This window comes from Fomitopsis serialis (assembly GCF_022376445.1).
Source record: "Fomitopsis serialis strain Sig1Antser10 chromosome Unknown B0H18scaffold_100, whole genome shotgun sequence".
In the NCBI taxonomy this organism is placed as follows: Eukaryota; Fungi; Basidiomycota; class Agaricomycetes; order Polyporales; family Fomitopsidaceae; genus Fomitopsis; species Fomitopsis serialis.
Genome location: NW_025955060.1, coordinates 79,934 through 94,436, shown reverse-complemented (window position 1 = coordinate 94,436; position 14,503 = coordinate 79,934). Strand labels below are relative to the sequence as shown.

Genomic DNA, 14,503 nt, shown 5'->3' with positions numbered 1-14,503 from the left:
ATACAAGTATGGGCATCCATGGCCACATTCATGACTTATGCAGGACAGAACATTGTGAATTGTAGTTGTGCAAAACATGTGTAAAACATGTCATCACCAACTAATTTGCAAAATAGCAAGAATGTCATCAAAGAGAAAATATGAAATGTACATTCAAGATGCCTCATAATAATGGTTTATCAACTGATGCAGTTGCTCAAGGGGTTTTGAAGCACTCCCATTCACCAGCATGCTGACAAATTTCCCTTTTCAAGTGATCTCAGCTCTTTTGCTTAGGTTTTTGATCACTTGCCCAATTTGGCAAACACTGTCTGACTCTTTTGCAATATGGAAGATTGGGCATCAGATTTACTCAACAAAACAGATGTTAAGTGCACACACACATTGAGGCAGAATACAGCTGTTGAGTCCTTAGCAAATTCATGACTATTATAAAGATCAATAGTTCATGTACATTGACATCAACTAAGTGATTGGTGTAAGTCACATCAGATGCAACTGCTACAATCTACACCTATAATGTCATATAATAGACAGCTTGGGCAATGAAGCTACTAACACAGAACAGTGAAGGTCGAAAGCTATAGATAGGATAAGGGACAAGTCATGGCACTTAATGATGTAGTGCAAGAACACCATGGCCCTGTGTGTGCTTCCCAGCTTCTTGTCTCTGCCACAACATCTCCGCCCACAGTGGATTCTGCGGCACCCGCCCCACAAGAGCTCGCAGTGTCTCAACCCTGCATTACTGCGTGTGAGATGCTTTGTACCCTTGATAGTAGAACACATACCATCTGCTCTTCTCCTCCTCCGTGTCAGCGAAGAAGGTGATCTCTTGGTCGTGGAGGAAAACAAGCCGGAAAGACCGCTCAACACCATATGGAATGTCAAGTTCGTCTACATGTCGACTGCGGTTGCTCACTCCCGACTGGGGACTGAGAGCGTTCTTCGCCACGTCGTCATCCTCCACCGACACAGCTTTGCGCAGGTCAATAGTTGCCGTTACCTTCTTCGTGACATCGTTGTACGCAACCAGGTTCGCGCCGACCAGTCTCAAATGCCGTCGACGCCAAGACTAGAATCAGTCCGTCAGCACCTGTCCAACGAGACTGCTCGAGAACTCACCATACAATCGCCTCCAGACTGCGTCAACGTGCCCTCGAAATACGTCTGCTTGTGCCAGTTGCAATGGCGTAAGCCCTTGTGGCACTCATCTAGGCTTTGCGGCAGCTGCTCAGATGGAATGCCAGGCAGAGGCGGTAGCCGGAAAATCTGCAGCATAATCTCGCCCACCTGGAAAGTCCGGGTGGATGTCCGTGATTCGAGGCGCTGCCCGATCAGAGGATATGCGACCTCAAAACGTGTTGCATCGCATCGATGGGCGATGTCACGGAAGGAAATGAAGGCACGAGCTAGTGTGCCGTCAGGTTTGAGGTAGCGGGCCAAGTTATTAACGAGCTTGAACTCCGGTACAGGCACAGCGGGGGCAGACATTGGCCTGGCAGGCTTCTTCGGCGACGAAGAGCGGAAGAAATTCAGCATTCCGCCTTTGGAGGGGGGCGGAACAGGGCGAGCAGCGACGGATGGAGCGGGAGGAGGTGGCGGAGTGTTTGCTTTGAACTGCGCCACCACATGCGGGTCACGTCGAACTTTGATCGTAAGCGTGAACTCGAGCTTGCTGTGCTCGATTCTGATTATCGCCGCCCGCGAAACCATCAGCATGATAACTTTCTGACAAGTGGATTACGCACAGCTCAAATTCTTGCTCGATACGACAATCCTTGCCCAAGCGACACTCCGGAGTGGTGACGAAGTGGATGCCGTTGTTCAGCGTACACGTTATGATGGTTGGCTCCCGCGGAAGAGGCACCTGAACCCCCTTTAGACCGGTCACTAAGGACAGGCGAGCAGATGGGTCAGATAATTGCAATCGACACACAGCGACGGCTCGTTACCTCTGACGAACACCTTGCCGTGTGCCTTTCCTGACTTGTCCTGCGCACGTAGCTCCTTGAGTTGCCTCGCGTATTCGTTCTGCGACAATTCATGTCAAAACAAAGCTACGTCAAAAGCAAGCAAAGCATCCCACCATGTCGGAGGGCCGCTTCACGATCCTCCAAGCCTTTCCCCCGTTGACGTCACCTGCGTTGCCTACATGAGAGATCTGCTCCGCATCGGAACTTGCGTAGATGGTCTCCTGATGTTGACGAATGTGATACTTCTGAAAAGCAGTCAGTGTACCGTTGCGGAAATTCAACGATGCACGGCGTACGCTCTTGGTCGGATCCTCGAGCTTGCGCAACTCCCGGTTGATACTGTCCGCAAGCGGATCGTCCTCCTGCGCCATGTTCAGATCGTCGAGGAGGCCTTCGCACCTCAGCGCAGCCGCTCGGCGCTGAGCCGCTGGTGTCCGCGTGAGCAAATCCTCTGCATCGCCCGTACTCATACTCCTGCGCCTGCTCGGGCGACCTGCACGCCTCGCCTGTACGGCACTGGGAGTCGAGTGTCCCAGCGATGCGAGTTCGTCCTTGCGCTTTGCCTCGCGCTTCTTCGCCTTGATCAGATCCTCCCGCGCACGAATAGCCTCCTTGGGGGCGGAGGCGGCGGCGCGCTGTTCACGGTCGTTCGCGTCTATGAATAGGCAGTCAGCGCCACGAGAATAACGGCAAGTAGCATTTACGCACGGGAGAGGCCATCGCAGCATCGTCAGCTTGCCCGTCTTCAGTTTCCTGAGGGAAGGTGAGCTGGGTTCGCCGGGCTCTCACACCGCCCTCAACCTGCATCGCCTGGAGCTCCGCACCCGTGTCACCGGGTAACCCCTGCGCGACGTTCTCCATGAGCCTGTCCAGCGCGCTCACGTCACCCAAGTGCACGTTGCCCCTGCTGGATGCCGAGCCTGCTCTGCCAAACATGTCGTCCTGGCCGAGCCCGAACGTGCTGTGGTCGAAGTCCATCTGGATGCCCTGAAACACAGACCGGTCCTCGACATCGCTCTGCGCACGGATGAGGACGTTCGGGCGCGGCGGGTCGATCGGCTGCGGGTTGGGATCGAGGGACATGACGCCGTCGTAGGTGTAGTTCTTCTCCCTGCTCAGTGGAGGCGGCTCCCGAACGCTGTGGTCGCTGACCGTGCTGGCGTTGCTGCGACGATCTTCGTCCATACTCATGTCGTCCTCGGGGACGATGCCATTCGTTGCCTCCTCTCTCTGCGGTACAACGTCCTCAACCTCTCCGGGAGTCTGCTCACGCAGCGGGTGGCCAGACGTCGTTTCAAGATCCATGCTCCAGCTGCGCGAGGCCGGCCTGCTGGTGTTCGAGCCGTTCGCGGAGGATGCCCTGGGAGATGCCCTGGGCGAAGACATGATCTTCTCGGGAGTGAGCGAGTCTCCCGGTCGAATGGCTTTCGGCATATGTATCTCGCGACGCGGCGAACTCGACCGCATCAAGGTAATCGGCGATGTAAAGTTGAAGTCCTGGGCCGTTGACGCGTGCGAGTCACTGCGCTCCAGCGGGGTCGACGTACGCGAGGAGACAACGCCATCGTCCTGCTTCATGGCAAAGAACGGCGGTTGTGGTGGGAGAAGTTCTTCGTCGTCTGTGGCATCTTCCTCGCGCGATGTCTGTTCACGGTCGAGGCCTTCCAAAGAAACCTCGGAATGTCCGATGGACAAGTTCGCAGGGTCCATGCAGTCGTCCGAGCCGCCAGACGCAAACGAGATCTCAGGCGGCACTGATTCCTCCTTGATGTGTGGCACGGAAAACGGATCCTCTACGAAGGCTTTTCACGCGTCAAAGCGAGCACGCAGTCAACAAAATTGGTACGCCACCTACAAGTTGTGCCACCGAGCTTCACTTGCTCGAGCGAGAATCTCGGTACCAAGACATGCTCGCCCGGGACGCCGAACGCCTTGCTCGGTCGTTTAGCAGGAGAGGGAGAAGGTGGAAGCATGCGTACATCCTCATCAAGCTCGCTCGCACTGGGACGTTCCGGTGTGCCACTAAAGCTGCGGGAAGGCGATCCAACATCGATAATGGGAGACGTAGATCGGGAGCGGGGAGGGGTCGATGTTGACATGCCGAGGGGCTCCGGCCCAGGATAAGCGTCGTGGATGGGATCTGACTGGTGGGCGGCGTTCAGCCTTTCGGAATGATGTGTGCGCCCGAAGGGAATGCCGTCTTCGGTGTCGGTGTCGGGAGGGAGGGAGCTTTCGCGGCGAGGCGGGGTGTGCGGGTCATCCGTATCTTGCAGGAGAGTCTCAACGAGCCCTGTGATACTGTCATTAGCGGCGTGCGAGCTGTCAAAGCTTTCGTTGGTGGGAGACGGTGCGTCCGGAAGGAGATGAGGTTCTATCGGCTGCAGTACGCCCTCCTCGTCGTCGCCAGACTCCTCATCGGTCGATATGACGTCCTCGCCTATCTCGTGTTCTTCGACGTGAAACTCGAGAACGTCGCAGTGCTCGTCGAACGTCACAGTTTTGCGGCGTTGACGGCGACTGAACGAACCGTTCCCGACGGTGCGCGGACCATGGAGGCGCTTGGAGACGAGCGAGGACCGACCGGGCGAGGCAGATGCAACAGGGATGCGAGTGAGCTTGGGAGGCAGCGGAGGTGGGAGCGCGTCGTCGGAGTCGATCTCGGGGGGGACTACCCTGAAGGGGCTCTTGGTGACGGGCTCCTTCTCGAGCAAGCCCTGGAAAGCCCGGGACTGGCGTCTCTTGAAGCCGAGAGGGTGCTCGTTCTCGGTGGCAACCATGGAGTGGGGGCGCGGACGTTTCTCGCCACTCACTTTACGCGGCGAGGGAGAGAGCCCGGCAGATTGTCGAGCAGGTGTGGGTCTAGAGGGGGTCAATTTGGCTGGCGTGGGGAGCTGGGACCTGAAGGGAGACTTGGAGACAAGATTGTTGGTGCGCAGATGCTTGTAGCTGGATGACTGGCGGCGGGACAGGTGGGCACCCTGCGGCGAGTCGCGCTTGGCGATACGGAGCGGGGTGGTCGGACGACCGAGCCATGGGCTGCCAGGCGGGGGCGGGTCAGGCGAGTTGGACTGGAGACGGTCGCGGAGCGGGAGGCCAGAGCTCATCGTGCGGAACGGCGGCGAGAGAGGCGGGGACGGTGGTGGCCTGGTGAACGCGGCGGATCGCAACAAGTCCCAACAACACGGTTCGACTCTCCGTGGGAATCCTCCCCTTCAACCCGCGCGCTGCGCCACGTGATCGCGTATGCTGGCCCATGACGTCGTGCTCGCGGCCCGCAGCTGCCAGCGACGAACGACGCCCTCCGAGTCCCACTCGACCGCGACGACGCACCCAACCGCGACGACGCCCTTCCACACGGCCGCAGACCACCCCATGCCTCTGCGCAAACGAGCCAAGGCGCACGCCGAGGACGAGTCCGGGACGCCGAGCGACGAACACACCGGCCATGATAAAGAAGAAGTCCGGCATCTCAAGCAAGAGCTTGCACACAAAGTAGACGACCTCAAGAAGAAAGAGGTATGTTCATAAATTGGCAGCCTTTGCGGTCATTTGCACCGTCTGCCGGTTGTCTCACAGTCGTCGTAGAAAGCCCGGCATTGGTTTACAACCCGTCGTTTTCTCTTTCCATTAGGCGTCATACGTGAGTACCATATCATCAGTAGTTTGCGTGTCATTTCATGACGGCATGCCTCGCAGTGGGAGTCATGCTGGGCTTCGTCCTCATCCAGCCCTCCGACTTCACCGATCTGCAAACACATCTAGCCCTGCTCCTCGACCAATACGACTTCACTCTCCCTCAGATGCCCCAGATCGAACTGCAGATAGACCTCACCCGGTTCGAGACGGAGTGGCGTAGACTTTGGAGCAGCATCCCGGAGCCCTGGAAACTCAACACCAACGGTCTTGAGTTCTCCGTCGGAGAGAAGGTCGCGGCAGAAGGCCTCACCGCCAAATACCCCGTTGTCCTAGTACCCGGTATCATCTCCACTGTGAGTGTTGACGTCGCATATTGAGCGTGTGCGGCCTACCTGTCTCACCACAGGGACTCGAGTCCTGGTCAACAACGCCAGAGTACAGGCCGTTCTTTCGCCAGAAGGTCTGGGGCGGCTTCTCAATGCTTCAGCAAGTCATGTTCAACAAGGAAAAGTGGATGGCGGCGCTCATGCTCGACCCGGTGACCGGCCTCGATCCCCCCGGCGCAAAGGTGAGGTCTGCAGAGGGCATCGACGCCGCAAGCAGCTTTGTCCAGGGCTACTGGCTTTGGTACGTGTCATGTAGATGCAGCTCGTACCCAACAAACTTACGCGTCCCCGTACGTTGACAAGGTCGAAGATCGTGGAAAATCTAGCCGTTGTGAACTACGACACTAACAATCTACACCTCGCACCTTATGACTGGCGCTTATCATATTACAACCTCGAGGAGCGCGATGGGTACTTCACAAAGCTTAAGATGACCATAGAGGGCTTTCGGTAGTTACTGGTGGCTTCCGTAGGTGACCGTGTGCTTAAAGCGGTGTTGTCAGGAAACGTGAAGGAAGACGCGTCGTTCTCGCCGCGCATTCCATGGGTAGCACTGTGCGATCCGATTTACCTATTGCTTCGTTGCACGACTGATATCCTTTCGCATCAGGTAATGCTGGTATGCAAGATGAGCTCTACCAGCCTGTCGCAGGCAATATTACTGATAGTCACTCTAGTACTTGTATGTCATCTGGGACGCAGCCTTCCGAGCTGTACACTGACGTTGTCATTTCAATATTGCTCGCTGCGAACCCACCCCCATGTTATGAACTTGACATAGCTTCAAGTGGGTAGAATCGCCTGAACATGGGAACGGTGGTCCAACGTGGGTCGAGGTGCGTATCCGTCTTGTTGTGTCAGTGATTTGATACGACCTGGAATTTGAAGGACAATGTCGAAGCACTGATCACCATCGCTGGTACTCACTTGGTAAGTCTTTCCTTCGCTGACAGTAGACGAGTGCTCATCGGGCGCAACAGGGAGTGGTACGTTTGCACACATACTTTCTGCAGTATTGTTCATAGCCGGTCTCTAGGTCAAATCTATGTCGGCCTTCCTCTCAGGGGAGATGAAAGATACTGTTCAAGTTCACCCCGCTGGAGCATATGGTGCTACTCTCCGCTACTTCACACCGATGCATACTAACGGCACGATGACAAGTTCTGGAACGTTTCTTCTCGCGTCGGGAACGTCAAACGCTCTTCCGAAGCTGGGCAGGCAGCGCCAGCATGTGGATGAAGGTAACATCGCCCTCCTCTCACACTTGGCCGTCTTCTCACCAGACTAGGGCGGTGACGCTGTCTGGGGCAATGCGACTTCCGCGCCGGACGACATGTCTGACGATGCGCGGAGCCACGGCGAGCTCATCCTCTTCCGTGAGTCCGTCCTCAGCACCGAAGGCGCAAAATCTGGGCTGCGGAACATGACTGCCTCGGAAGCCAGCACGTGGATTTTGGAACGGACGCCGACTCAGTTCCAGGTGCGTCCCATGATCGTATGTCTTGGTATGAGTGGTTTGAAACGTCTGCCCATGCAGAAAATGATAGACTCGAACTACTCGTTCGGGATTGAGCGGGACGAAGAGCAGCTGAAGCGGAATAATAAGGATCATCGAAAGTGGAGCAATCCTTTGGAAATACAGTACGTCCCAGCCCGGTTATGTTCCGTCCCGTGACTGACATCGATAGGCTGCCTAATGCGCCTACGACGAAGTTTTACTGCGTCTACGGACATGGCAAAGAAACGGAGGTGTGCCGGCATTCGTACCACGCGTGTAACTGATGTCGCTCAACATCATTCCTTGCTCTAGCGATCGTACTGGTCCGTCCCCGCCACGAATACATACTGCGCTCTGATTGACATGCCTCCGTTCACTCCTCCAGGTACACCCGCGAAGGCTACGAGCACGATGAGGTCCAAGCAGATAGCGTCAATGCCCAATGTGCCAACGTCACCGACTGCATTACCCCTCGAGCTCCTCTAGATCTGCCGCTCTTGCGCAAGAGCCAAATCGACGCCGAATACACTGCCGAAGGGGAGTCTCCACAAGTCATCAATGGTGTGCGGATGGGCGAAGGCGACGGGACCGTCAACCTCCTGAGCTTGGGTGCGATGTGCGTGGAGGGCTGGAAGCGGAAGCGGTGGAACCCTGCTGGCATCGAGGTAGTGACAGTCGAGGTGCGCCCTTGAGCAACTCTTTCGGACTCACTCGTTCACTGCTCAACCAGCTCCCCCACGAACCGTCACTCACGATTCCTCGAGGTGGCGGGACATCGGCGGACCACGTCGACGTCCTCGGGGCGACCGCTCTTAATGAGATCATTCTTCGAGTGGCGACGGGCGGCGGCGACCAGATACACGACTCATTCGTCTCGCGGATTCGCGACTACGCGAAGCGCATACGGTGGGATTGAATATATATGCCGTCTGCGGCCCGAAGAGAACGCTGCACTAGAGTTATACTACCATGACACCGTATCTATGATAGGATGTATGAAGTAACGGCGCCATAAGAGCTCCCAATGGACAGACCCTAAAGGCTTTCGACCTTGCGCTAGCCACCATCACATTCTGAATCGTAGAATACAACGCACTGGCATGTATGTCATACTTGCTACACGTAGTTTATCCTCGATACCCGACCAAAACCGACCGATTCGCGAGTACGGACCGTCCAACATACGATCATCAAAGCACCCAACCCAAGTCCCAAAGCCCGAATTCGACCCTACTACCATCAGTCCTCAGACCGTCCCCGCCCGCCTCAAGCCCAGCTTACCCCTCTCCAGCTTCACCACAAACCCATCCACTGCCTCCTCCTCCAAACTATTCAGTGCGTCCCCGTGCTCCGAATGGATTACCCGCCGCGCGTTCACCTTCTCCAGCACCATCTGCACCTCCGCGTCCTCCATCCCCGGCGCCGCCCCCGCCCCCGCCACGCCCCTCGTCTCCGCCCTCTCCTGGGCGCGAGGATCCGCAGACGACCCGGAGCCACGGCGGAAACGGAAGCGCAGCAGCTTCTCCAGCTTCGCCGGGTCTACGATCGGCGCGCGGACGTCCAGGAGGGGCTGGCCCTGAGCGGCGCTGCCCCCACAGTCGACGTGGGTCCCCAGCTCGGCGTCGGGGTGCACGGCGAGGTTCGCGAGCGTGCGGCGGACGCGCTCGTGCTGCTCGGGCGTCGTCGGGTCGAAGAGGTGGACGCAGAAGTCGAGCGCGCGCTGGAGCTCGTCCTCGGAGAGGCGCGTGCCCATCTCGGCGCCGCCTTGGATGACTGCGGGCGCGGGTCAACGAATGCGCGGGGAAGCAGAGCGGGCTACGCACCGGGCCGCAGGCACGCGAACGCCCTGTCGAAGTTGTCCTCGGAGATGTCGCCCAGGACGTTGGTGGACTGCGAGCGGATCTGCTTGTATGCGCTCAGGACGACCACGAGGAACCTGCCCGTACATATACAGTCAGCTGACGCTATCAAGGGTGAGGACGTACGGACCTGGTGTACGAGACTGCCACGCGGCTGCTATGCCACCGCGCCGCCTCCGCCTCCGTGCAGTCCCCGCGCACGCTCGCACAGATCGACGCAGCCGCGCTCAGCCCGCCCGTCATCGCCAGGTGCACGCCCGACGAGAAGAACGGGTCTATGAACGCTACCCGCACCCACCCATACCCACACATCAGCCACCAGCCCACGCCGACGTCCGCATTGAAACGAACGCACCTCCCGCATCCCCCACGAGCCTCCACCCCTCGCCCGCATACGCGTCTGCGTGGTAGCTATAGTCACTCGCGCTCCTCACCGCCTTCGCCTCCTCCCCACCGGACCAGGCCCGCTCATGCTCGCTGCCCACGCCCATGCCCATGCCGGGGCCCGCGACGTCCACGAGCGCGCCTTCGCCGATCAGCTCGCGCACGCCCGGCGCGAGCTGGAGGAAACCGAGGTAGCGCTCCGCGAGCGTCGACGCCGTGCGCGTGGACAGGGTCGACAACGAGCGCGGGCGCGCGCTCGCACCCCCTGGGGCGGCGGCGGGGCTGGTGAAGGATGGCGCGGGAGAGCAGGAGGGCGAGGCGGAGGAGGACGCGCGCGAGCGCAGGCCGAGCTCTTTCCGGGCCATGACGACGCCGACGGAGGTGAGCCCGTTGTGCAGGGGGATGAACCACGCCCAGCCAGACTCGTCTGCGCGTTGCTCAGTGTAAGCGCAAAATAAAGGGAAGGATAGACTCACCGCTGAGTGCCTCGAAGTAGGGCGCGTTCTCTCTCGCCGTCCCCTTGCCGTACATGCCCGTGCCGCGCCAGTAGCCCCACACGGCGACGTTCTTGAGGCTCTCGTTGACCCGCCGATTCTTGAGGTACCTGGCGCGCCATCAGCCTGCATGACCCAGCGTCGCACCCGCACAGACGCACTTCGTGCTCATCACGCCCGCGCGCCCGCTCGCGTCGACCAGGTACTCAAACGCGATCTCGCCCCTGCCGCCGTTGGCCGTCTCGTAGATCGCCTTGATCGGCCGACCAAAGCCCACGTCTTGTTCGCTTTTCTTCGACGTCGTCCCACTGCTCGCAGCGTCAGCGGGAAGCGGGCTCTCCTCGGCGACGGCCCTCAAGCTCGAGCTGCCGGCGGACACCTTGCGGTTGAGTGACGGCCGATGCGCGCTCTGCCGGGCGGGCGTAGCGGGCGTTGCTGTTTTCGCAGGCTGTGCGTCGAACAGGAGCTCGGTGACGCGGGTCTGCTCAAAGACGCGTGCGCCGGAGGCGGCGGCATGCTGGAGCAGGAGATGGTCGAACTCTGCGCGGACGACGTTCCAGGCGGCGTTGTCGGATCCGAGCGCGACGAAGTCCGTGTCTACGAATCGCAGGGAGAGGAGGCATTAGTTGAGACAGACGAGGCGGGAGGCGTGTGGCGTGAGTAGTACGACGAGAGCGATGGACAGCGAGCACTCACAACCCTCGCGCATATACTGATTGAATTTGATGGCGGAGCCAGGCTGCGGACGGTGAATGAATATCGGGAGCGCCGAGGAATGTGAGAACAAGCGAAACGGCGACAACGCGAGCGCGAGTGTCCCGACGGGCGTGGACGATGCCCGAAGGGCAATCGCGTGAGGTAGGTACGCCGAAAACTACCCCATATATACAGTCCCCTATCAATTCCTGGCGACGTACTATCGCGGTCGAGCTTGCGAGCTCGTCCCTGACCGTATGCTCCAACAAGGAAGGCAGGTGATGGGCACACCTTGGTAGCAAAGCCATGGGTGGCGATGAGCTCCTCTGCGCCGATGAAGCGTAGGTAGTGTCGAACGGAGGGAATAAGAGACTCTCCGATGTGGTATCTGAGAGGATTGTCGTGAGGTGCGCTTGGGAAGAAGGGAGAGAACGGACCGGGGAAAGATAGACATTTCAAGGAGGACGACGTCGATGCCTTCTCGGGCGAGAGCGGCGGCAGCATAGCTGCCTGCGGGACCGCCGCCGATAACGAGCACTTGGGTTTTCTGGGAATGGCATTGAGTGGGTGAGGTGTAAGAGAGAGGGGATGACGGACCTTGGGGACGTGAGCAGACGGCATGGTGGGAGAGCAGAGCAAGAGACGATGTGGTGGGAGCAGGCGAGTGCCGGTGGGCAGTCCGCTCAGATTTATGACGGTGAGGCGAAGGCTGGGAGCCGGCAGGAAGACACTGGGCTTCCCATCGGAATGAGGGTGGAGGAAACGGCAGCCTGGAAAGACGATGACCGTCCACTAGCTTGCCGCCTGTCCAGCCGCCTTCTGTCCACACCCCGCGCCATCCACGCCGCCCGCCACGCACCCTTCGCGGGCGACGAGGACCGTGTCGAGGGCGGCGCCCGAGGCCCGGGTGCGGTGGCGAGCGGGCTGCTGCAGTCGTCGTGCTCGATGGCTTGGGCAGGGCGCCACGACAGAAGCTGTCACCGACACCGACAGCCTGTCCGCGCCGCCGTCCCCGCTCACGGCGTGTCATCCCACGTGACCGCGTCTGTCTCTCGGTCCCGACCTGCACCGCTTGCTTTGAACCGCCTGGATGACGGGTCTGACGGGGACCTCACGCTATCGGGTCGTGTTCGTGGCACGGAGGGTCAGCCTCAAGGCTGGTCGCGGAATCTGACTTAGCCACGGCGTTGTCGGGTGTCTGCGGGTACCTGCAGTGCATATCAGTATGTCAAGAACAGCGAACGAACATGTGTAGTTCACACACATCGACGGGAATCAAGGCAAACAGCCTGCAAGGCCCGGGGTTTCAGTCACCAGTACGATCGCCGTAAGTTGGCAACTCACATTCCCACAATACGCTGGTTGACATTCACGGTTGCGATTTTGCAGCTGTAGAAGTGTGGCACTTGACTGGAGATCCCCTCAAGGGATATGTCGCTGCTCAAGCCTCTAGACACCAGCGCGATATGTCTCACCTCAATCTACCACAGGCTGGACACTGCCGTGGTTGGAAACATGCAGAGGCAGGCCTCAAGGTTAACTGTGGGCCATGATGTACCCAGCTCGGTCGTGCATGACATCGAGTTTGTATACCTGGACGGCGAATTGAGATCAGCGGCCAGGGCTTGGGCTCGAAGTGCCAATGACCGTCACGGATGGACGTAATGATGATAGCAGACATATGTACATATTGTTTTCCCCGTTCATATGGGCGCAATCCAACTCAGGCCTCACCTTGCGCGTTTTACCTCAGGACTACCAGTAAGCTAGACAATGCTAGACAGTGCTAGTAAGTTACTGGAGAACAGTACCAATTAATCTCCGTTGCAGACATACATACGTAGATACTTTAAGCTTAGCATCGTGCCGCCAAAAGTGGGTCATTTTATTTGGCGGCGCCGGTCACGGGGCGGACGCGCCATCAGCAGGCGTCAACAGAGACGCGTCGGGCGCGTGTGAGTGCGCCGGGCGGTTCGAAAGCGACGCCGCGCCTTGGCCTCCCCCATCTCCCACCCGATGGCCAGCTCCCGCCGAACGCGCTCCCAGCTCGCCCTTCCTGCCTTTGACCTCAACCAGCTCGCGCGATCGCCCCTCAAGGATGCTCGCCAGGCTCTCCGCACCAACCAGTCTCCCCAGTCCAACCCTGAAACCGAACTCCTTCTCTACTCTCCTCTGCACAAGCAGCCGAAGCGTCCCTCGTCACCGTTCAAGGGCGCCAGCACCGACGAGCGGGACTTCAAGCGCGCCAGGCATGACGACCCGCGCGAGGAGAACCGGTCTCCGCTGCTCGGGCCACGCCGGCCGCCGTCTGCGTCGTCCATTCGCGACACGGTTCCCTCGGACACACCGACCATGTTCCGGCGCGCGCAGTCTGTGCCCATCTGGCCGTCAGCCCCGCTCATCGACCTGACCCGCGTACCCCGCTCGCCCTCCAAGCCCTCGCCCGTCCTCCAATTCACCGCGCTCCCGCCTGTGCAGTTTGAGCCTGCGAGTCCAGAGCTGCCTCCACAAATAAATACTGACGACGCCCAGCTTGCCCGCCCGTGTACCCCGGAACAAGCGACCTCGCCGCCCGCCTCGCCACTGTCCCCGCTCACGCCCCTCACCGACACCCCAGCGCTCCCCGGCGTGGCGGAGCCCTCTAGCGACGATCTCACCCCAGCGCCATCTAGTGCGCTCTCTGCCGTGCCATTCAGCGACGTGGACACGCCGCGACCCGTCCCTCTTCCACCGACGTCCGTAACCGCGACCCCGTCAACTGGCCCAAGCCGCCTTCCCCGTCTCTCGTTCATGCCCTCCTCGAAGAAGCTCTCGCCGGCCAGGCCGTCCAAGGCGTCGTCGAAGAGGCAGGAGAAGGCCCGCGCACAGCTCCTCGGGCCCATCCCGCTCGGCGGACGAATGACGCGTTCAGCAGCGCTCCGTCAGAGGGAGAACCTCAAGAAAGATGTGGAGGCGGCGCCCAAGGCTGTCGCAGGGCCGTCCACGCCTGCTCCTCTCCGTGCGTTCACGCTCTCACAGAACACCGTGCGCCCGACTGACCGACTGCACGCCAGGATTCACCCCCGCCAAAGCCGTACCAGCCGCGGCGGACCTCTCGAACAAGCCAACACCACTCGGACTGGGCACCGACAAGCGGGGCACCTTCTCGTTCAGCTTCGCCCAGCCCACGGCGAGCTCCGCGGCGCGGTCCACGCCCGCCTCGCCCGAGAAAGGTAAGGGAAAAGAGAAGGCGGGCTACGCCCTGCCCGTGCCGTCGACCTCGAGTTCCAGCTCCAGCTCAGACGCGAAGCCGTCATCTGCGATCGGGTGGACGCCGAATGCGAGTACGCAGTCGGACGGGACCCCGCTCAACTCGTCGCTTTCGTCGCTCTCGCTCGCCCTCCAGAAGCTGAGTATGCCCGCGCCCTCGCGCCCGGGCACGAGCATGGGCTTCCATCCCGAGGTTCCTGCGGCGAGCGACGGGCAATCTAAGGCGCGGCCGACTTACGCACGTCCGCCTGTCTCACAGCCGCACCCACACACGTCTCAGACCCAGACCCACCCCCGCCCGAACTCGGCGGCTGCGGGCCCCGTG

At 59.7% G+C, this 14,503-nt stretch overlaps 3 protein-coding genes across 3 annotated transcripts; 1 reads left to right on the top strand and 2 right to left on the bottom strand.

Annotated features, from left to right (window-relative positions):
• Positions 1-613: 613 nt before the first annotated feature.
• On the bottom strand, positions 614-5,080 carry B0H18DRAFT_1123545 (uncharacterized protein; the record flags this gene model as incomplete). Its single annotated transcript, XM_048034702.1, has 10 exons — positions 614-740; positions 792-1,075; positions 1,126-1,690; positions 1,752-1,893; positions 1,956-2,034; positions 2,090-2,221; positions 2,273-2,631; positions 2,681-2,729; positions 2,778-3,778; positions 3,832-5,080. The coding sequence occupies 10 exons, from the start codon at positions 5,078-5,080 to the stop codon at positions 614-616; spliced, it is 3,987 nt and encodes a 1,328-aa protein (XP_047888421.1).
• A 268-nt stretch (positions 5,081-5,348) lies between these two features.
• Positions 5,349-8,412, top strand: B0H18DRAFT_1123544 (phospholipid:diacylglycerol acyltransferase; the record flags this gene model as incomplete). The annotated part of the gene is made up of 16 exons (XM_048034701.1): positions 5,349-5,492; positions 5,562-5,616; positions 5,673-5,965; positions 6,019-6,239; positions 6,302-6,448; positions 6,780-6,834; positions 6,887-6,928; positions 6,979-6,984; positions 7,035-7,107; positions 7,160-7,239; positions 7,287-7,478; positions 7,536-7,639; positions 7,687-7,747; positions 7,809-7,819; positions 7,882-8,176; positions 8,227-8,412. The coding sequence occupies 16 exons, from the start codon at positions 5,349-5,351 to the stop codon at positions 8,410-8,412; spliced, it is 1,965 nt and encodes a 654-aa protein (XP_047888420.1).
• Positions 8,413-8,742: 330 nt separating this feature from the next.
• Positions 8,743-11,550, bottom strand: B0H18DRAFT_1087057 (uncharacterized protein; the record flags this gene model as incomplete). Its single annotated transcript, XM_048032128.1, has 10 exons — positions 8,743-9,269; positions 9,320-9,432; positions 9,486-9,639; positions 9,711-10,166; positions 10,216-10,343; positions 10,395-10,830; positions 10,930-10,972; positions 11,221-11,317; positions 11,367-11,476; positions 11,527-11,550. The coding sequence occupies 10 exons, from the start codon at positions 11,548-11,550 to the stop codon at positions 8,743-8,745; spliced, it is 2,088 nt and encodes a 695-aa protein (XP_047888419.1).
• Positions 11,551-14,503: the final 2,953 nt, after the last annotated feature.